At 39.6% G+C, this 22,762-nt stretch overlaps 1 protein-coding gene and 1 long non-coding RNA gene across 3 annotated transcripts; both read right to left on the reverse strand.

Annotated features, from left to right (window-relative positions):
- Nucleotides 1-375: 375 nt before the first annotated feature.
- Nucleotides 376-3,366, reverse strand: LOC116140067. The gene is made up of 3 exons (XR_004129549.1): nt 2,789-3,366; nt 1,796-1,957; nt 376-1,731 (listed from the first exon to the last, which is right to left on the reverse strand). It is a non-coding gene; the product is annotated as an uncharacterized LOC116140067 (long non-coding RNA).
- Nucleotides 3,367-4,968: 1,602 nt separating this feature from the next.
- On the reverse strand, nt 4,969-20,768 carry LOC116140064 (xanthine dehydrogenase 1-like). Of its 2 annotated transcripts, XM_031425701.1 has the most exons (14): nt 20,316-20,768; nt 18,882-18,981; nt 18,684-18,792; nt 16,903-18,411; nt 15,713-15,955; nt 15,066-15,380; nt 14,299-14,538; nt 13,745-14,029; nt 7,754-7,975; nt 7,478-7,639; nt 6,457-6,591; nt 6,098-6,334; nt 5,505-5,678; nt 4,969-5,323 (listed from the first exon to the last, which is right to left on the reverse strand). In XM_031425701.1, exons 1-14 carry the CDS (start codon nt 20,452-20,454, stop codon nt 5,081-5,083), a joined length of 4,113 nt encoding a protein of 1,370 aa, XP_031281561.1. In that variant the 5' UTR covers nt 20,455-20,768; the 3' UTR covers nt 4,969-5,080. The 2 variants fall into 2 exon arrangements, with proteins under 2 accessions (XP_031281561.1, XP_031281562.1); XM_031425702.1 differs by lacking the exon at nt 20,316-20,768 and having other exon boundaries at nt 18,886-18,981.
- Nucleotides 20,769-22,762: the final 1,994 nt, after the last annotated feature.

Raw genomic sequence — 22,762 nt, forward strand, 5'->3', positions numbered from 1 at the left:
GGAGAGTGCAGGGGAAACAAGGATAAAGAATGAAAGAACGAAAGAGAAAACAAGAAAGAAGGAAAGAAACAGAAAATAGGAAAAAACAAGCGTCATTAGAGGGAGAGAAAAGAAGAGAAAGCCAAAAGTAATAAGTAACAAAAGAGAAGAGGAAGAGAATAACTTCAAAGTTGGTGGAGACTGGAGAGAGTAAGGGAAACAGGAGAAAGAAAGGGGAAAAAAAAAAAGAGAGAAACCGTGAGCCATTGTAGTATGGAGAGAGAGAGAGAAAAGAAGAAACAAATCAATAATAAATTAGAGGGGAAAAGCATTGTAGTCTGAGAGAGAGAAAAGAAGAAACAAATCAATAAGAAAAGAAGTGTTCTGTTCACGTGTAAGAATTCGTATGTAATTGCCTATGTAAACCTGGATTGTAAACTGTACTTATGTATGAAAAGGCGAACAGCAATTGAAAGCAAAATGTATTTTCATTTATGTACAAACAAAAATTAAGACCCAATCTCAATGGAGTCAGACTCGTTACATTATGGCTGGTCGGGGGGATCCTTCGAAGCAGGACCAGAACCCCCTGCCTGGTCGGATCGTCGGGTGGCCACTGCTGCTTGATCGTCTTCCTCCGCCAGAATCCACAAGGTCTCTTGCCACCCCTCCGGGAGATCAGAAATGTCCAGATCTGGGTTCTTTGATCGCAGGGAATAAATAGACCCGATTGCCCAGTCTGCAGCCTTATCCTCCACCTCCTCTGACTGGATCCGCATTTCTTCAGTCAGAGAAGCGATTTTTTCCCGACTGTCCTGGAGTTCGGCCTCAAGAGATTGCCTTTCCTTTTCGGAGGCCTCCCTCTCCTGTTCAGCTTGTTGAGCCCATATGGAGGTCGCCTGGATCTCCTGGTCCTTTTCTCCGACCTCCTTAGAGAGCCTAGCGGTTGTCCTTTGAAGTTCCTTCACTTCCTCTGCACGTCGTTCGAGCTCTGCCTTTTGGAAGTCCACTGTTCGCAAAGCAGCATCCTTTTGGTTCAGATACCTATTCGCCGCTTCGAATGCTTGTGTTCTTTCTGCTTCGACGGAGTCCAGGCTCTACTTCAGCTTCGTGACCTCCTCCTTTAGGTCGCTTGGCCCCTTCGCGGCCCCCAGCCGAGTCTTCTCCATAGACATCCACATCGCAAGCAAAGCCTGCGAGCAAGAAATGAATTAGAATGAAACTTTAAGTATAGCTCGTTTACCTTGCTTAGATGCTAGAACAACGTGGTCATCAGGTCGTCGCCCGTATCAGCGAACTCATCATACGACTCCGATAGCCCACACTCGAGCAGAGAATAGACTATCGGCTACAGGTATTCGGGTAGACTCCCCAATGAGTCCAGCACTGGTGGGTCCTTCGCCTTGTCGGCAGGGATCGCCTCGCTCACGGGTTCCTTGCCCGACCTCCTTGAGTCCTGTAACGACCTCAAAGGTTCTTCCTCAGATTCGGTCTCTGACTTGTCGACCTAAATCTGCTTCCTCTTCTTTGACCTCTGGACCGGAGCCTTCCGCCTTGGGCGAGCAAGTGGTGCCTGAGCGACCTGTTCTGTCCTGGTCGCTTCTTGCACAGGACGGGGGTGGGAAGGCACGGCTGTTCGCACCGGTTGTGCCGGAATGGGACGAGCAGCTTCGGCCGCTCTCTCTCTCCTCAATTGAGGTAGGACGAACGGTGCTCGGCGAGGCTGCTCGGACTCCTTCGGAGGCATAGTTGCTACATGCAAGTACATTAGTAAACAAAACTATTCTGCGACCAGAAGGAAATCAGTGTAACTTACCTTCTAGGGGCTCTAAAGACGCGTTGTTACTGATAAAACCGTACTTTCGCAAGTTCGCGGTTGTCACGAGCTTCCTTGCGTCCTGGCTTTCCTCGGGAAGGACTCCAAAAGACATGAGCCTATCCGGGTCGTCAAGCAGGTCTTGGCTGGTCGTTCTATTAACTGCAAAAGAAGAAAGCAGGTCGTTATTATAAAGCATGCGAACAGACAATGAACCTAGCGAAGAAGAACCTACTTGGTTTCTGAAAGCGGCAATAGCCGTCATAGCAAAAAAAGAAGAATTTTGTCTCGTAGGCCCCCGCGTTACTGGGATAGCTATGTATCCCATCGACGATGGTAGGTCGTCGGGACAAGTAATACGAATCCTTGTCCCTACTCTTTTTAAGATAGTAGACGATACCGAGTTCCACCGCCGTTGGCTCGCCCAAGCCACTCTTGCAGCATGCGATGTACATCGCGACGGCGATGACATACGTGTTTGGCGTCAGCTGCGTCGGCGCGATCCCGAAGTGATCCAGGACCGACCTGATGAAAGGATGGAAGGGAATCATCCCTCCACCCTTAAAGATCTCTTCAGAGATCACAGCAAGGCCATCGGAAGGATGCCGTGACGACCGGGTGTGGTCGAGGAACACCTCTACATGGACGTCAAACTGTCTTTTTATCCTATTGAACTCTTCTTGGGTGAGAACCGAGAAGACATCAAGAGATGCGTCCTCGGGAACGTCCCGCGAGGACGAGCTGGCCGCTTCCTCGGGTCTGGACGTTGACGGTTCCATTCCAGAGTCTGCAACACTGACAGACAGGTCATTTTAGCCATCGCATGTTGTCCCGCACGGCGGCATGGGACAAATCCCTTAAACCCGAACAGTAACTCGAGCCGCCATCCACGGCTCGAATCCGACGATGGCGTCGCGCCTCTGGTGAAACACCAGGAGACCCAATGCCATTGCCCACCAACCAAACAAAAAGGAAGAAGAAAAAGGATCTTACCTTCTGGGACGCGTGACCAAGGCCGAATCTTATTTCAGATATCCGAGAGGCGCCAATCGGAAAAGAAGAACTTCCGGTTTGCAAAGGCTTGTCACTCGAGGCAAAAGGGATTTTGGTGGCGTCATCTGAAAAATGTGAGCTTTTATATGGACTGCGAACCAACGGTTACCACCTCTCGGAATCGAAACGACAGCTCTCTCTCTCTCTACATTAAATGCGCCCCACGTCGCATTCAATGCTGTGATGATGGTCGCCGTTTCAAATGTGTCGTGCAATTAATGCTGTCAAGATGACGCCAGGTCAGCACACAGCACATTTAATGCGCCTACCAGACGCTTTAACACGTGCAGAGCGCCTGACAGTGCGAAAACAGGTTCATTGAATCTCCAACCCTAAGGCACGATAAGAAACGTCCGACGAATCCAGGTCGCTGGGATGATGATTGTCAGGTCATTTGGGCAGAATGCGAGGTCGTGTTCGCAAAAGGCCCTGTCCCGAGCTTCTTCCGTTCAGGTCGAAATAACCAGAACCTCCAATCGCGGCATGACTTAGTTTCCAAGGTTCGATCCTCAAACCTTGAAAACTAGGGGACTTCTGTTATGCCTGGGAAAACAAGGGCTGACGTGGAAAGTCACGTGATGCAGTGTGACCTGCTCCCGTCAGAACGGTAGGTACACGTCAGGCCTGCCAAGCGCTATGGAGCTCCCACGCGTCCATTTCCCTGCAAATAAATCGCGTGAAATCAGCTTGGGAAATGAGCAATGAGACGTAAAGCCGGATTATGTCCTGACATTCACACCAACCCAAGGATTTAATGATGATTACACGCATTCAACTTGATATAAAAAGAGGAAGACCCCTTCATTAGGGGGATTCGGCTATTTTTACACTGGAACTCTCTCTCTCTAGAAACGGTATATTTACTTTCCCCAATCATTTGTAAGTCAGTCCGCTTTTGCGACCTGACCCACCATATTAATACAAATCAGTGGACGTAGGACTTGCTACCTTAACATCCGAACCATTTTAAAAGCTCTCATTGCATTTATTTCGTATTCTCTATCCATAATCACGTGTGTTTCTTGACCAATCAACGTTGCACACGTGTCGATTAGTTGGTGTTAGAATCAAGCATCAACATTACTTATATCATCAATGTCATTGTCGTCATCATCCACATTAGCATCTACAAAAAATTTCAAGCAAAAATAATATTATAAGTTAAAATTTGTTATTATAAACTAAATTGACATATGTAATTTAAAATTTAAATAACTAAATTAACTACTGTAAAATTACTATTTCGCACACTGCAATGTGCAAGCTAATGAACACATCACAACATTAACCAACTTCTTTAATATCAAGCCCATTCTCACAACAAACAATCTCAAACCCTAAACCCACTTCTTCAATATCAAGCCTCCCATCTCTACCAACTCCAATCCCTCCCATGCAACAAAAACAGAACACAACCAAATTCATTGAAGCCCCATTCTCACAGCAAACAATTTCAAACCCAAAAGGACCAAAACCCACTTCTTCAATATCAATTGTTCAACCCTCCATCTCTATCTACTCCCATGCAACAAGCCAACAACCCAACAAGAACAATGATAATAATAACAGTAAAAAGTAAAAGAAACACAAACCTCATTGGAGCTGTCGAAAATTACAGATTGAAGAAGAAGAAGCTGCCGTTGAAGCCTAAGATTGAAGATCAAAAGATGTCAAAGGCCCGAAGATTGGATATTGAAGAAGCAACAGCTAAAGATTGAAGAAGATTGAAGTTTGAAAATTGAAGAAGCCAAAGCCAGAATGATACGTTGATTTGTCGAATGAAATTGAAATGGGAATAGGGTTTGAATTTTTTTTTTTTTTTTAAATTTTTAGGAATGAAGTTAACCCGATTTTGTGCCAAAACCCGTTGAACCGGCAGTTCATCACACAAAATCCAGTCCAACCGCGGTTCAAACTAAATTAACTTCAATTAACGGTTTTTTAATTGAACCAACCCGGCTTGGCTACCAGTTCCCGATTCAACCGATTGAACCAGCCGGTCCAGGCCGAGTTTTAAAACCTTGATATTTTTTCAAAACTGCTAAGAAGTTAAAAGTCTAGGTTGGTTAAAATTTATCTACAAAATCTATTGTATGAACTATTTTATTTTTTGCTCGGTAGATTGTTCATAAAAATCATTGCCTGTTAAGCTTATTTCATAGATGTTGTCGCTGGTAACCTGACTGATCATAATTTTAAGATATACACATTTTGATACAAGCAGCCAGCAGATCAGACACTAAGTTTGGGACGATAACCATCGCTAATAAATGGTGCGGTAAATTCATCCAAGCAAGCCATCCTGATCCTTTCAGGAGTCGCAGGACTATCAAGAGGAAACCATTCACTGTGCCCCGTTTCGGCTCTTGCAGCCATAATGGCATCTTTGATGGCAAAGAAGACAGACGAAGCCAGAAAAAATGGAGGCTCACCAACAGCTTTGGAGGAATGGATGGCCTTAACATTTGGATGACCCTGTAAATCAATAAATGAAAAAAATTAAAATGTAGCATTGTTCGGAGTCAAATGAAACTACAGTTGATGGGATACTAAGTTTGACGATATTAAGGTATCAGCATGAAAAGACTTCAACTAGCGCTGAAATCATGCGTGGAAAGAAACCAAGTATTTAAGGAGCAATTGGTAGAAAGTATACCTTCAAAAGAGAGACATTGAATTTGAAGGGAACATCATTTAAAGAAGGAATTTTGTAGCTTCCAGGCCCGCATGTGTACAAATGGCCAGATGGAATCCACTTATGCGCCGCATCTCCCCACTTCATTTCCTCCAAGGCTAGCCAACCCAAACCTTGGATAAATGCTCCTTCAATCTGAAATAAAAATTTGAGTACAACACAAAAGATCAGTTTATAAACCTCCCCATAATTTCAGATGAAAAAAAAAAAAAAAATTTGATTTTCAGTTAAAATGTTTTTGACATCCAACACAATGACTGTAGCATCAACGTGACCAAGAATGATAATACATACTATAGTTCAACTAAAAGTTCTCCAAGCTTACCCAACAGGACTATCTAAATGGCAAATTATAGACAATAAAATTAATCCCTCAGATCCATGTTACAAAGGAGAGAGCTAGTTAAATGTAAATATTAATGTTGGGTTATTACCGAATAAATTAACTGGTTTAACAAAGGTATTAAAACAATAAATTACACAACTTGTAAAATTTTTTATGAAGCCGGATATTTAGAAAATGGACTTATATACAGAAAGGGAAAAAAAAGAACCTGTCCAACATCAATGGCTGGATTCAGCGAATATCCGAGATCCAAGATAACATTTGCAGCCCTTGTGTGGAAATCTCCAGTCAATGTATCAATTTCAACCTCAGCAAATGCAGCCCCATAGGTGAAATACCTGAAGGGGGTTCCTTTGCCAACGTTCCAATCAAAGCCGATCTCAGGTGTAATGTAAAATCCATGAGCAGAAAGATCTATTCTTTCTACATAACATGCACTAGCCAGCTGCAAAAGGTGTAAAACACAATAATTTTCTTGGCATTAGATAACTAGAAATAGTTAAATGAATATCAGGAAATAAGGGAGAAGCATTAAGTCACAACCACAAACAGTGAAGACAAGATTACCTCGGCAAAAGAGCTGAAATTATTTTTAGAAGCAATAGGTTCCATCCGTGCTTTAATCTGCTCACACGCATCCAAAACTGCAGCTCCATACATATCTGAACTTGCAGAAGCTGCTGTCGGGGAAGCATTAGGAACCTAATTTAGTGGCAAATACAAATACAACCCCATATGAGAATAGGCACAACAATCAGACCGTTGAAGTAGCTAGCAGAAATTACTCACGGTTAAGATGATCTGGATCAGTTTATAAAAAAGAAAATATTCAATACCAATTAAAATAAATCCATTTTAATTCATCTTACTTTGTTTGATGCAAGCACTACAAATGCATGGAGAAGAATATTGATGGTGAGAGTCAAAGAGTCAATTAAAAATGGACGCGAAACAATTTTTAATCAGATGAAAAGAGTCAATTAAAAAGACCATCTTTTTCCAATCACTCAGTAGGAAACATATTCAAGGAATTTAAGGGTTGTTAAATAATACTAGACATCATAAATAGGATTTCTCTGAGTTCTAGGCCATAGCAGTACTCAGAGTAAACTCAGTCCTTATGTCTACTGCAGACAATAGACTATATTTCTTCTATATTTGCATCATCATCAGATTTTCAATGTTTACACAAATACTCACTCTGAATTGAACAAGTAGCTCAATTTTTCTTAACAATACTCATTATATGGTTCTACTAGTACTTGAGGAGGCCGAAAAAACTGTCGGCAGTTCTACTGGTAGTGTCACAAGCATATAAACTACAGTCCATAGAAGAACCAACAGAAATTTTACTTGACGATTTCAAGAATGTGGAAGTTGAAAAAATGCTCAGTAGGAAATCCAATCATATATCTGAGTTGAAGCTGCTTATTAATTCTTTCCGATAAAATCTTTAAGAATTTGAACTTCAGTACTTGTAAACGCAGGTATGGAATTACTTATTGTAAATTTTAGCATATTGATTATATTATTCACTCTATAGCACATTAGTCCACCAGGGCTACATCTTTCAGTATTGCTCTAGTACCTTGTCGGTGCTTGTTTCTGATATGAAGACGGAACTGAGAGGGATATTGAAAGCAGATGCAGCAACTTGAGCAACTTTTGTATGCAAACCTTGTCCCATCTCAACACCGCCATGTGTAACCAAAACAGTACCATCTGTGTACACATGAACAAGAGCGCCTGCCTATAGGTGTTAAAAAAAGAAATAATCAGAACAGAGAGTTACAGAAATAAAATTACAGACCAAAAAGAAAAGTAAAAGGAAACCAACTTTATTAACATATGGTTCCAATGTTACCTGGTTCATTAGCTTCAGTGTAAAGGATATGCCAAATTTTGTTGGGACCATAGCAACACCACGTTTCTTCCACCGATTGTTCAGATTGAATATCTCAGCTTCTTTGCGAGCATTCAAAAAATCACAGGATACTTTCAGTTCATTCCATAGTGGGGCCAGTGTACAGAATTCAAGTTTTTGACCATAATGTGTTATTGATCCTTCACCTTGAAAATTAATTTCCTAAAAACAGTTAAAATTTAAAAATTAGTAATCAAATAATTCAAAGGTCATGAATAGCATTGTGATGAGCAACCAACAAAGCGGGTGTACCACAGGAAGGGTAGTGGTAGAAAGTAGGGGAATATTGCCGAATATTTGTTATGTAGGAAGTTGGGATTTGTTATGATGAAATATTTGTTGGGACAGATGGCAGGATATGATAGGATGTAGGTGGAATTCGGTTAGAGCAAAAAGGTGACAGGAGAAAATAAAAAGAGGAGGAAAGAAATAGGAAGGCATTCAGAATTAGAAAGTAAATTGGAAGGGAGGCTGCTGACCCTCGAAGTCAGTATTTGTGGAGGTGGCTGACCCTCAAAGTCAATCTTTTGTTTATCATTTTCTGGATGTACTTTGCATTACTTTTTCAAAGTTGTTTGCTTATTGAATACTGATAGGATAAGACTACTGGATATATATATTCTATGGATGTATTGTTCTGTTGAGGTTAATATAACAGGGTCCTCTTACTGAATTGTGATTTTGGCTTGTGAGTGTGGATTGTTTGTTGGTAGTTTTGGTTGATTTGCAGGTCAAGTCCTATCAAGTGGTATCAGAGCATTGTGATCTGGGTAATGGTCTTGACGAGGATGGATTCTAGACTGGATAATGTTGAGAGAAGTTACAGAGTTGGGAGTAGAAATGGGTACCATCCGGGAGTGTTTGGTGGAGTTACAATCATGGGTACGACGAAAGAATGAGGAAGAGGCTGGTAGAGCAGAGGTACATTCAACAGAAAATGTTCAGTCTCAGCACGAAGAAAATGTAAATGGAGCCAGTGGATCTGGGAGCAGTAACCAAAACCGCAATGAAATAAGGGGGCAAAAATTGGAGATGCCAATCTTTTCCGATGAAGATCCTTACGGATGGATCTTTAGAGTAGAGCGGTACTTCAGTATCAATGGAATATCGGAGGAAGGAAAGTTGACGACGGCAGCTGTCTGCATGGAAGGAGAAGCTATAAATTGGTTCCAGTGGACGGAATCCAGAACGTCGGCAAGCTCGTGGGCTATGTTTAAGTTAGCACTACTTCAGAGATTTAGTGGATCCCAAGAACTCAACCCATATGAATCCTTAATGGCAATGAAACAAACTGGTTCGGTGGTGGAGTTCCGTCGTCAGTTTGAAGCAGTAGCAGCTCTCTTGGTAGGGGAGAAAGAAGAGATCCTACAAGTTGCCTTTGTGAATGGATTAAAAATAGAGATTAGAGCTGAGGTTAGATTGGCCCAACCAAATTCATTAAACCAAATTATTGAGCTAGCCCAGAAAATTGAAGAAAAGAACCAAGCCTTAGAAGAAGCACAAGTGGGAGAAAACAAGGCCTCACGCACAGTTGGGCCTGGGCTTCCATATGGGTCCAGCAACCATGGATCCAAGAGTGCAACCCGACTTGACGGCCACAACCCGACCCGATTTGATATTAATCCCAAATTTCCCAACTCAATTGAATCCCTAAAATCTAACTCCAACTCCTGTTCCCATTTCAGTCGATGGCCACCAGAATCTTCCATGCAGGGATCATCGGCAACTTCCTCCACGCGTGAACCATCAACGACGAACTTCCGGCCATTCGAATGACAAGGTTTTCAATGACGAGAGTTTCCCTTTCATCGGATGACAGATGCTGAGATCCAGAGGAAAAGAGAGAAGGGAATCTGTTTTAGGTGCGACGAAAAATACTCGATTAGGCATAAATGTGGTGAGAAACAATTTCAAATCCCCCTGATTGATGAAGAAGTAGATGACCCAGATCCGATTGGGGGTGGAGAAACTGTCGAAACTGAAACAGAGCAACCACAGGAAAATGTGGAGCTTTCTCTTAGTTCAGTGGTGGGGATTCAGGGCCCGAAGACAATGAAACTCAAAGGAAGAATCCAAGGTAAGGAATGGATTGTGTTGATTGATAAGTGGGGCTTCCCACAATTTTATTAGCTCAAAAGTGGTTGAACGATTGGGAATACCAATGGTAGAGACTCAGTCCTTCAGGGTCAGAGTAGGTGATGGATATAGTGTGAGGTGTGAAGGGGAATGTAGGGACCTGTGCATGGAGATACAAGGGGTGACGATTGTTCAAAATTTTTTCCCATTTAAGATGAGTAGTGCTGACGTAGTCCTGGGTATTGCATGGCTTGAGACTTTAGGCGAGACCATTACGGATTGGAGAAAACAAACTATGCGGTTCACATTAGGACACCAGACAGCCTGTCTGTATGGGGATCCATCTCTTAGCAAGACCATGGTATCCCTCAAGGCAATGATTAAGGCGTTACAGAGTGAAGGGCATGGCTGTTTGATCGAGTTTGGGCAGCTACAGACTCAGTGTGAAAATATGGGGAGTATCGATGATAGACTGCTGAAGGTCTTGCGCAAGTTTAGCCAAGTCTTCGAGCCACTCTCCGGGTTACCACCTGCGAAGTCAAAAGACCATGCTATTCAGCTAGTCCCTGGAACACAGCCACCAAACCTCAGACCATACCAGTACCCTTATTATCAGAAAAATGAGATCGAACGTATTGTCAAGGAGATGTTGGCCTCGGGAATTATAAAACCAAGCATCAGCACGTTTTCCAACCCTGTTTTATTGGTGAAAAAGAAGGGTGGAGGTGGCGATTCTATGTTGACTATCGGGCAGTTAGCAAGGTGACAATTTCGGATAAATTTCCAATTCCCGCTATCGACGAATTGTTTGATGAGTTAGAAGGAGCTACAGTATTTTCGAAACTCGATTTGAAATCCGGATATCATCAAATCAGAGTAAAACCAGAAGACACACCAAAGACTGCTTTTCGGACACACGAAGGGCACTATGAGTTTCTCGTAATGCCTTTTGGCCTTACCAACGCCCTGGCAACTTTTCAAGCAGTCATGAATGACGTATTTTGGCCGTATTTGAGAAAATTTTTGTTGGTGTTCTTCGATGATATATTGATTAATAGCAGGGAGATGGATGAACACGCGAAGCATTTAAGCATTATTTTGCAGGTGTTATTGGAGAATCAGTTGGTGGTTAATCAAAAGAAGTGTCAATTCGGGCAACTCCAGTTGGAATATCTGGGACATGTCGTGTCAGCTAAGGGTGTGGCAGTTGATCCCACCAAAATAGACAGCATCACTAAATGGCCAAAACCAAGGGACATCAGGGCACTCAGAGGATTTCTTGGGCTGACAGGCTACTACCGCCGTTTTGTTCGCGATTATGGTAAGATCGCTCTTCCCCTCACTGCCCTTTTGAAAAAGGACTCTTTTGTATGGAATCCAGCAACTCAACGGGCCTTCGAAGAGTTAAAAAGAATCATGACCAGTGTCCCTGTCCTAAAGATGCCCAATTTCACTCAAGAATTTATTATCGAAACCAATGCTTCGGGAAGCGGGTTAGGGGCAGTGTTGATGCAAGAAAGGCGGCCTCTGGCATTTCTCAGCAAAGGTTTGTCTATCAATTCCAAACTGAAATCAGCCTATGAGCGGGAATTAAAGGCTGTAGTTTTGGCTGTGCAAAAATGGCGACATTACCTCTTGGGCCGACGTTTTGTTATCCGGACAGATCAACGGAGTCTCCATTTCTTAACTGACCAGAAATTATTAAGTGAAAGTCAGCAAAAGTGGGTTATCAAACTGTTAGGACTAGATTTCATCATTCAATATAAACCGGGACCCCAAAATAAAGCAACAGACGCTCTTTCCAGGATGCCAGATACAGTCGAGCATCATGCTATTTCTATGGGTTGTTTTTCCATACTAGACAATTTCGAGGATGCAATCCAGCAAGATGCCAAGTTACGTAAGATTATCCAACAGCTACTGATTGACCCGAATAGTCACTCTCATTTCAGATTGGTGGGACGCCATACCATAACAGGTTAGTCTTACCTAAATCCGGGCCTCACATCCACCAGATATTACAAGAATTTCATACTTCACCTATTGGGGGCCATTCTGGATTTTTTCGGACATACAAACGAATCTCGAATGTGGTGTTTTGGGAGGGAATGAAGAAGGATATCAAGGCATTTGTAGCTGCTTGCCGCATCTGTCAACAGAATAAATACGATGCTTTAAGTCCCACAGGTTTGCTGCAACCATTATCTATTCCTAACTAGGTGTGGGATGACGTTTCTATGGATTTCATTATGGGGCTGCCCAAAGCGAATGGGGTCGACACTATTCTGCTCGTAGTCGATCGTTTGACCAAGTATAGCCATTTTGTCACTCTTAAACACCAGTATACAGCCAAGGTGGTAGCAGACCTGTTTATCAAAGAGGTGGTCAGGTTGCATGGGTTTCCACACACCATTGTTTCCGATCGCGATAGGATTTTCATGAGCAATTTTTAGGCCGAATTATTTAAACAGTCTGGGACCCGTTTGCACATGAGTTCAGCCTATCATCCGCAGACGGATGGTCAAACAGAAGTGGTCAACCGTTGCTTAGAGACATACCTCAGGTGCTTCGTCAATAGCCACCCACAGTAGTGGCCAAAATGGGTGTCATGGGCAGAATTTTGGTTCAACACCACCTATCATAGCTCTACCGGAATGTGTCCATTTAAGGCTCTCTATGGCCGTGAACCTCCAACAGTGTTACGCTATGCGGACCATACTTCTCCAGTTGAAGATGTTGACCAACAACTTCAGCACCGAAACCATATTATTGAGGAGTTAAAGGCAAATCTTCTCAAGGCTCAAAACCGCATGAAGATGTATGCTGATTGCCGTCGCCGAGAGGTGACATTTGAGATAGGAGAATCTGTATATTTGAAGGTACAACCATATAGATTACGATCCTTACCCCGTCGCTATAATGAGAAGCTAAGCCCGAGGTTTTACAGTCCCTTTGTCATTACGGACAAGATTGGAGCAGTGGCATACAGGCTGGCCCTACCTTCTTCAGCCCGTATTCACAACGTTTTCCATGTTTCGCATCTGAAGAAAGCAACGTTCCCAATTCCCAATAGCCAGCCTCTACCGACAGCCCTTAACGAGGATTTAACTTTACAGCTTGAACCTGAAGCAGCCATCAAGAAAAGGAAACTTCTGAATGGCCAATGGGAGGTGCTGATTCAATGGAAGGGATTACCTTCCTATGAAAACACATGGGAGGATTTTGACATTATTCACCACCAATTTCCTGCCTTTCACCTTGAGGACAAGGTGATTCTCCTTGGGGAGGGTAATGATGAGCAACCAACAAAGCGGGTTTACCATAGGAAGGGTAGTGATAGAAAGCAGGGGAATGTTGCCGAATATTTGTTATGTAGAAAGTTGGGATTTGTTATGAAGGAATATTTGTTGGGACAGATGGCAGGATATGATAGGATGTAGGTGGAATTCGGTTAGAGCAAAAAGGTGACAGGAGAAAATAAAAGGAGGAAGAAAGAAATAAGAAGGCATTCAGAATTAGAAAGTAAATTGGAAGGGAGGCTGTTGACCCTCGAAGTCAGTATTTGTGGAGGTGGCTGACCCTCGAAGTCAGTCTTTTGTTTATCATTTTCTGGCTGTAATTTGCATTACTTTTTCAGAGTTGTTTGCTTATTGAATACTAATAGGATAGGACTACTGGATATATATATTCTATGGATGTATTGTTCTGTTAAGGTTAATATAACAGCGTTCTCTTACTGAATTGTGATTTTGGATTGTGAGTGTGGATTGTTTGTTGGTAGTTTTGGTTGATTTGCAGGTCAGGTCCTATCACATTGCCATGTGAACAACAGATTAACAAGATGTTATAACTTACCCTGATCTCCTCTGGGCTTTTCCCAAGTTCTACGGCAATTCTTTGAATCCAATTTTCAGCAATTAGCATACCTTGGGGACCCCCAAATCCACGGAATGCAGTGTGGCTAGGATAATTAGTGAAGCAAACCCTTCCCAGAATTCGAACGTTTGGTATCTCATAGACATTGTGCGAGTGAAACATAGCCCGTTCAAGGATAGCAAGAGATAAGTCAAGTGAATTTCCAGCATTATTGTAGATTTCAAGATCCAATGCCATCACTTTGCCCTCATTCGTAAATCCAACCTGGAAAAATTTGATTTTATATCATTGTTCTGTTTCATCATATTTAACTCCAATAAAGCAAACAGAGACATAAAGACAAAAAGGAAAATATTCAAATTGACAATAGCATACAACAAATTCAAGGTGCACCATTTCCTCTTTAACCCATTTTGATTATATATATATAATCAAAATGGGTTGAAATATATATATATGAACAACCACTTTACTAACTTTTGAAATGGTCTCCAGAACATCAGATATTATCAGTTTGAGTGATAAATTATTACCTTGTACTTTCCAAGAAAGCTATGTCGTTGCCCAGATATCATCATGTCTATATCTCTGTCTAAAGTGATTTTCACTGGTCGATTCAACAAATATGAAGGGACAGAAGCTACAGCAGCAAATAAAGCTGATCTTGTCTCCTTTCCCCCAAATCCGCCACCAATTCTTTTTGTTTTACATACCACTTTTGACATTGGAAGACCTAAAACATGAGCAACATACTTCTGATGTTTCTGAGGGGCCTACACTCAAAGAATTACTGTCATAATTCCATAACAAGCTATACAAAGCTGAAGTTTAATTTGAGGATCAACCATTTATCAAGCTCTACTACTCATACCATAAAGTTCAGCCCGATAAAATTACTAATCAAGTATACATATAACATTTTAATTTCATTATTGAGTAACCATTAATCGCTTAAGCTAATAGGACAAGGATCAGCAATAATATTTAAACTTTCAACTCTAAAACATCTCTTCATTTACATGGCTGAATTTAATTGACAGGCTTATCATCTATATCCAAATACATACAAACACAAACATGACTCCAAACAAAAGCCAAACTTGCTCTGCTTGATACTATAATAACTAATATAACAGGGGGCTGCCAATACATAATTTGCTTGATCAACTTGTCCCAATCCAAAATTTTAAATCTTAATTAGTGTCAAGCACAAATGTTTTTTCAAGCTAAGGTCCAACAGGCCCACTGTTATTCCAGTTTGACAAGTTCACTCCAACTTTTCAAAAAGGATATAACTTACTTGAGTTGACGAAATCATGTGCACTTCATTTCCACCATCCAGTGTCCAAACAAAACTGCTATGTGGCTCCAAGTAAAAGTGCTCTTGGCCACCCATATGAACTTCTCCTTCAATAATTATGTCACATTGACCTGACTGAAAACAAATATCTACATCCCCTTTGTTCAAACGTTTCTCTGTGTTAGGATGGAAACTTTTAGCTTCGATGGCATCTCGTATCGATAATATTGCTGGAAGCTCTTCATACTCAATATGAACACTTCTTGCTGCTAGTTTTGCATTCTCATGCGTATCAGCAACAACCACTCCTATAACCTGCAGAACATATACTTGTAAAGAAAACATCTCACAAAAGAAATCAACTCAAGATATAGCATCGAAGAGAAATTCATTTTAATTGTCATTGCCTTTGGAATGAGTAAATTATGCTGCAAGTGTAGGCTCATGTTTACGATTTTATGGAGTCACATTGCTTTGGATCATCACTACTAAAACAATAAAGGGGCCATCCATAGTCAGAATCAATGTTTGCCTTAAATTACTTAGTTGAACATACCAGCAGATCCTCTCTGTGGGATTTCAGAGCACAGCACTAATTTTATAAAAATAAAAAGTTAATAGGAAAAAAAAAAGGAGTAAGTTCACACCTGACCCACACAAGTGACAACTTCTGAAGCAAATAGCTCCTCGTCGTAAACAACTGGTCCAATAGTATTATCACCTGGCACATCCTCAGAAAAATATATGCCCACAAACCCAGGTGAGGACCTGGCTCCTGAATCATCTATTGAAAGTATTCGGGCATGAGGTTTTCTGCTCATTACTAACGCAGCATGCAAACCATGAGAAGGCATTGGTGTGTCATCAGTATATTCTGCCTCCCCCGTAACCTGCAAGAAGTAACCATATCAACATGATCTTTGTGGACACAAATCAAAAAGTAGATACAAGTGAATGGCAATATGAAAATCAAAGTCTGCAAGTACTTTCACATCAAATACAGGAACATATCAGCCTAACAACATGATAGGATCTAGAGTTTCCAAGTGCTCATTGGTATCCACTGTCCACAACCTCAAACAATCGTGCAACGGAAGCTATCAGTCAAAATAATAGTAAACAATGATTTGCAGCACCAAATGCAAAATTTAAAATAAAATAAAATAATAAATGAAGGGAATGAGTTGAGTTGAATTAACATAGGCAACCCAACTAGTTCGGCTTAGCTGACTTGAGTGAACTAAGCAATGTGCTGAAGACACCAATGGAAAAGACCTTCAGATGTCATATGCAGCATTAGGACATCAAAAAGAGATAGCAGTACCAGAGATGCTCATATTTTGAAACAAGCACATAGATAAACGGACACAGAGTTTGCAGCAGAACCCTAAATAATTAGTGCTGTAGTAAAAATGGTTAAAACATGAAAAATAAGAAAAATGCTGCAAGCTGGAGACTGGGAGTCTATAAACATCAGAAACTGCTGAAAAACCATTACCTCATGTGCTCTGGTATATGTAATTAATTCTTCTCAAAAAAACATATACTATTAATCATGCAATCATGTTTTGGAAATTTGACATTAACTTATTCACAAATTACTCAAGAAAGAAAATAGTCTCTACCAAAACTGCATATTAGAGGAAGTTAACCCTCCAAAGATCTAAATACCAGATACTACATAATATATTCACTGAAAAAAACTAGCATGCATGCATGCTCAAAAATAATGCAAGTCCGATATAACATCCGGAAAAGAATGCACATGAACTTCCACCTATATCAGCAAACATAAAATTATTCTGCTAGATAGAATTTGTTCTCCAACTCTACAAACCTGAAGTTTCGCTGAGAGATGAACCTCAGGAGAGCCCACAGATGTTCCATGTTTTATAATATCATAGTCCTGACTTCCTATAACAGATGGTCGGTGAAATGGTTGTACAGCTGACAAATGAGTTGATGGAACGCTTTCCCTAACAGATTTATTCCCATCCATTTGATGAGAGACCCATAGGAAAAATTTAAAGAAGAAACTAAGAGTTAAAGATCTCCGAAACTCCACCATCCCACCAGGAGCATCTTCTTTGATCACAATATCTGTTTGTAAGATTTTCAAAGCACTTTGCAACAGCTCATGCGTCCAATTCTTGCCTATGATAAATTCTTTTGTCTTCGATGCAGAGATAGATAGAGGAGCAACCCCACCATAAGCGATTGATGCATCCAAAACAATCAATTCTACTCCTTTTTCCTCAAGATAGACACGCATTCCAGCATTTACAATTGCAATATCATCCTCCCTTCGATGTGCCTGCTTAAATTCTTTAACAAACTCAAAACGCCTAGTCCAAGGTAAGAATATGGATAGTAATATTTCATCACTTGCCATATTCACCTTTCGATAACCCAGGAAAAAATCTTCAGCCAAGGCCATTCTAATGTTCCCTTTGCTGTCAATGATTTGAAATTTCGCTCTTGAAGCCATCCAGAGAGGGTTCAAGTCTGAAATTGGACTGGCTGTACAGATATTCCCTCCAACAGATGCAACATTCTTAATCTGAGTGCCAGCAAACCATTTCAATTGCTCAATAAAAGCTTTGCATGATGATGTTTCATCTGCTGGACGCTCATTTACAAGCTTTCTAAAAGTTTTCAAGAGTTCAGTCAGTCTTACAGCAGCACCTATCTCTAACCCATCATCCTTGACACTCAGTACATTGAGTTCTGGTACATGTGTAACAGAGATCAAAACCTGATACTGCATTCTCTTCAACCTCATTTCAATCCCAACCTCAGAATTACCAACCAATAACTTTGCATCTGGGTATTTTAGCTTTAACTCAAGCAAATGTTGAAGTTCTAAGGGTCGATACCACTTGAGCCCTCCAAATCCACTTAATTTCAAAGGATTTAATTTTCTCAACAACAGATCTGGAGGAAAAATAAGCTCTTTTTCAGTATATGTGCTCCCATCTATCTCACTGTATGAGACAGGTTCATAAGTCCTGCCACAAGCCACACCTTCTTTACAGGGGTGCACATTGCTTCCAATTTCTGGTCGACATGAACAGGGTTTACCAGTTGAAGGGCAAACAAATTCTCCCTCTTTAAGACTTAGTGAAGACATATTTGTGTACACTGCATCATTAGTTTTAGAGAAAACCCGAAATGCATCAACAATTGGTCTGTAACCTGTGCAGCGACACAAATTTCCAGCAAGGCATTCTTCAATTTGCTCTTCAGTAGGCGCTGTCTGACTTGACCTCAATAATGCATACATTGACATGATAAAACCAGGAGTGCAAAATCCACATTGGGACCCATGAGCACGTGCAAATGATTCCTGCAGAACATAATGGAAATGCACATATCTCACAAACAATAAAACAGAAAACTAATCCAAATTTTACAGCATTAACCCAAAATCCCCTCTCCTTATCTTTGATGCTACCAAATATCTGATCATTACCTCTATTATCAGAAGAATTTATAGTAGGCAAAGAGCACTGAACAGAATGTACTATTACTAAACCCAAACCAATGGTAATTATAATCACTCTTAACAAAAAAATCAATGATATAAAATGACACAGCACAAAAAGAATCATATATTACTTGAATTGGGTGCAAGCCATGTTTGCGATTTCCAACTCCCTCCACCGTAATCACATGCATCCCTTCTACAGAGTACAGAGGAGCCAAACATGCATTGACAGCATAATGCCTGAAAGAAGTTTTCCACAATACTTTTCTCATTTGTTTCTAAGGCACAGTAGAATGTAAGTGAGAGGGAGGGGCCAAAGAGAAACTCACACACATTTCTTCGATTTTTTATCATAATGAGAAACCATGACAGTGCAAGCCCCACAACCACCTTCACCGCAGCCAAGTTTTGTCCCCGTCAGACCGATATCTTTATTACCAGAAACAGACTAGAATGAGATTCCACCGTATCAATGAAGTATTTATAAAAGAAAAATAACTACATCCCCTGATGAATAAGCTTACAATGAGAAAAAGTGAAGGCTTTGCAGCCCTTTTTAAGAGAAAAAAATTGTACTTTCATCGGTCCAAGCAAAGCCCAAAACTTTTAAGCCTAACACATATACTCATTGAAATTTCCTCGTTTCTTTTAATCAATAAGGTTATATTTATGAAGAATTACGATAACCCATATGTTTAACGTACTAGAAAAGAATCAAAAAAATAAAAATCAAGCTCAATATAAACATTGGGATAAGTCAAGACTCAAAACTCCAATTTGGGAAAAGAGAATAAAATTTCGTTACAGAAGAACCCAGTAACCAATTAGTACATTAAACTCCTCATTGGTAATGAAAAAATATTTGCCTCTTTATATTACACTTACCGGGCAACAAAACATTACAAAGGACAGAAATAGGAGCTCATACATGAGCAAAATCCATCGGTTTCAAAATCACATATAAATGAGATTCAAAAACTAACTTCCATCATTTATATTCAGTTTTTTCAGCAATGAAACCAATCATGAAAGAAGTCCCAAAAAAAAGCCTGAGCACAAAAATCTTAACCAAACAATAGATAACTAGATCCAAATTACAAATCCAGAAACCCTCTACCTGGTGCAACTTAAAAAGCCTACTGACACATTATATACTTGCTTCTGTAACACAAGATTAAAAGCACATTTTCCCTTCATTCCCTTTCATTTTCTACTAAACTAAACACACTCCATATACCCAACTAAGCTTACACGAGTGACAAAAGGATCCATTTATCAAACGTAAGTGACAATACTTCATTTACCAGCCTTATATTAAGTAAAAACCAAGCTCAACTCAATTAACAGGAGTGAGAAAAACTGATTAATTGACTAAACCTCATCGTCCAGCTTTTGGATTGGTGTGAGGTGACTAAAAATTCAAAACTTTTTCTCCCTATCTAACATTTCATGCCTTCATTAATCACTTCATGAATTTGATCTAAATCCCAAAATATCACAACCATAAAAATCTAACTACCTTCAAAAAAAAAAAATAATAAATAAAAGCCTTGCCCACATGATCTCAAACTTAGCTAAGTTGATTCAACATTAAAACTCACTCATATTTTCTGTTTCATGCCCTCTTTTTTTTTTTTCTGGGGAAACCAAACAAAATTCCATTGATTCAACACAACCCACAAAACATCAAGCTAAACAGAACTAAACTCAAGATTCAAAAGACCCTTTAATTCAAACAAAACTAAACAAAAAAAAAACATTACCTCTGAGATATTCAATAAGAGTCAAGTGAGCCAAGCCATCAGGCAACACTTTACGGACGCCATTAACGTACAAGATCGCCTCTTCGGTCCACTCCTCGCCCATTAACTCAATCTTCTCTTCGTTCTTCAAAGACCCCATGAGGATTATCGATTGAGAAGACTAAATGATTTAATATTTGTGGGTTTCTTTCTTTGTTTAATGTTCACGTTTGTTGGGTTTTAAAAATGGAAAGTTGAGTGTGTATGGCGGGGGAAGACGATTAAATATTGGAAAGATTGAACAGAGAGAAAGTGGGATAAGTTTGGAATTCTGTGAGAGGTGATGTCACCATAAGGGCTACTTTTCGGACAGTATCGACTATCGAGTAGGATTAGATTGAAGACAAGAAGAGTTGTACTTTGATTGAAGAAAGACGAGTTGTACTTTGATTTGATTCTCCAACCTCAGAGTCAAAGTGATTATTTCCAAGATCTCATGACGTCGGTTTAGATTCAAGAAAATATAATAAAATAATTTTAAGAATACAAATTCAACTGGGCATGTTCGGTATATTTATTTTAAATCATAGCTTCTGAAGAAAAAAAAAAAAAAAATTTAAATATAGATATTTTAAAAAATATCTTTTTTTTAACCTTTATATTTTTTTATTTTTTTAAATAACCTCTATATTTATTAATTTAATTAAACACTCTTATAATAAAAATTTATAAATTAACAAAAACATTCTTATCTATCCAACTAATTGTCAACAGTCATCCATCACTGTCAAACAATGACTTACAATCATCAAAATAGTGCACGACCAACTGAATCTGGCTGGTCGTTGGTCATTCTAACGCCGACAACCGCGATGGCAACCATGTAAAGTTTATATGTAAGAAAAATTAAATAAATTATGCGGAAATATATGTCAAACATTTAGGAGGCGTTTAGTTAGGGGGTATTAGAGATTACTGAAGTTAAGTCATCTTATATTACTTGATTACCATGTTTGGTTGTCAAGTAATATAAGATACCAGTAATCTTCAAATACCAATAGTGATTACTATTGGTAATATTGGAGGTAATCTGATTACCTCCATTTTCTTAGTTATTCAAAGATTATCAGGGTTATCTTTTTTTGTTACAATTTTATCCCTTATTAATAAATTTTAGGATAATAATGCCCTTATTTTTAAATTTATTTACATGAATATAGCTTTTACTATTTTATCCTCAATTAATTAACTTTTTGAACAAAATTACCTTGAATTCAAAATAAATTACAGCCCACCCAAGCCACCACCCCAGCCAACTACCGCTGGTAACGACCGTTGCAGGAACGGTGTATAGAAGGCCGAAAATGGCCGTCGTGCACCGATATGGCCCCAAATATCTAGCCGTTGATGACCAGATCCATCATCGATCCGGCCAAAAATGGTCATACGATGCACGGAGGCCATTTCCTGTCTTCCGTGCGCCGCTAGGTTACCGGCTGCCGGCGGTGGTTGCCGGCGGCTGGCAGTGGCTGAGTTGGTGGGGGTGCTTTGTTAATTTTCCAAATTTTTATTATGGGGTTATTTTTGCTAAGTTTTAAAATGCAGAAGGGTTATATAATCCAAATAATAATCAATATTAAAAAATAATATAATAATAATATTTAATTAGAGGACAATTCATTCATTTAAATAACATACTCACCAATTTATTCCTCCTAACCAAACATATTAATATAACATACCCATCAATTAACCAAACAAATTTTCCTAAAGATTTCCAGTAATCTTCAAGGTAATCTAACTTTCCAGTAATCCAATATTCTCATAAATCTAACATTCCCTAAACCAAACGCCTCCTTAAAGTTATCATATTTATTAAAGGATGACAAAACAGTTGTTAACCCTCTTCAAAACACTTGTAAAATGAACTATTTGACTTATGACCAGATGAAAAGACTGTAAGTTACCTAAAAGTCTTATGTTCAAATCACATAAAGTGGTCATTCATCTATTACATTTATTACTTACCTTAACCATTGGACTTGTAAGTATTCAAGAAACCTCATAGATTAGTTGAGATGTACTTAAACTGACCCAAATATCTAGGCTTGGACATCTTGGTAACTCGATTACCAAAAAAATACGTGTAAATTTCATAAAAAAATCAATAACATGTGTCATAAAGAGAGTTAACCACTATGATGATCACGATTCCAGCTAATATTTCATAGGATAATTTGATATGATAAATTGATAATCATGAAATTGGATTCATTGTCTACATTAATTTATCTTTAATTTTAAGTTATTCGATTATATTAAAACTCATTAGTTTGTAAAAATGAAATGTCGTAAGAAGCTTATGAAATGAAGTGTTTTTCAAAATAATAATAGATTTTGAGAAAAATGGAAGTACCATATTATTTATAAAAGTTTTAATAATAAAATGAGTATTTTTTTTTTTTTTT

Source organism: Pistacia vera, unplaced genomic scaffold, assembly GCF_008641045.1.
Source record: "Pistacia vera cultivar Batoury unplaced genomic scaffold, PisVer_v2 Contig361, whole genome shotgun sequence".
Classification (NCBI taxonomy): Eukaryota; Viridiplantae; Streptophyta; class Magnoliopsida; order Sapindales; family Anacardiaceae; genus Pistacia; species Pistacia vera.

Bases quoted from the DNA above. Each gene is read 5' to 3' on its own strand.
- LOC116140064 (XM_031425701.1), bottom strand. From the start codon at position 20,454: ATGGGGTCTTTGAAGAACGAAGAGAAGATTGAGTTAATGGGCGAGGAG. The intron at 18,982-20,315 runs GTAATGTTTTTT...CTGGTAATAAAG, and splicing joins TCTTATTGAATATCTCAGAG to ATATCGGTCTGACGGGGACA. The intron at 5,324-5,504 runs GTATACTTTCTA...ATTGATTTACAG, and splicing joins TCAATGTCTCTCTTTTGAAG to GGTCATCCAAATGTTAAGGC.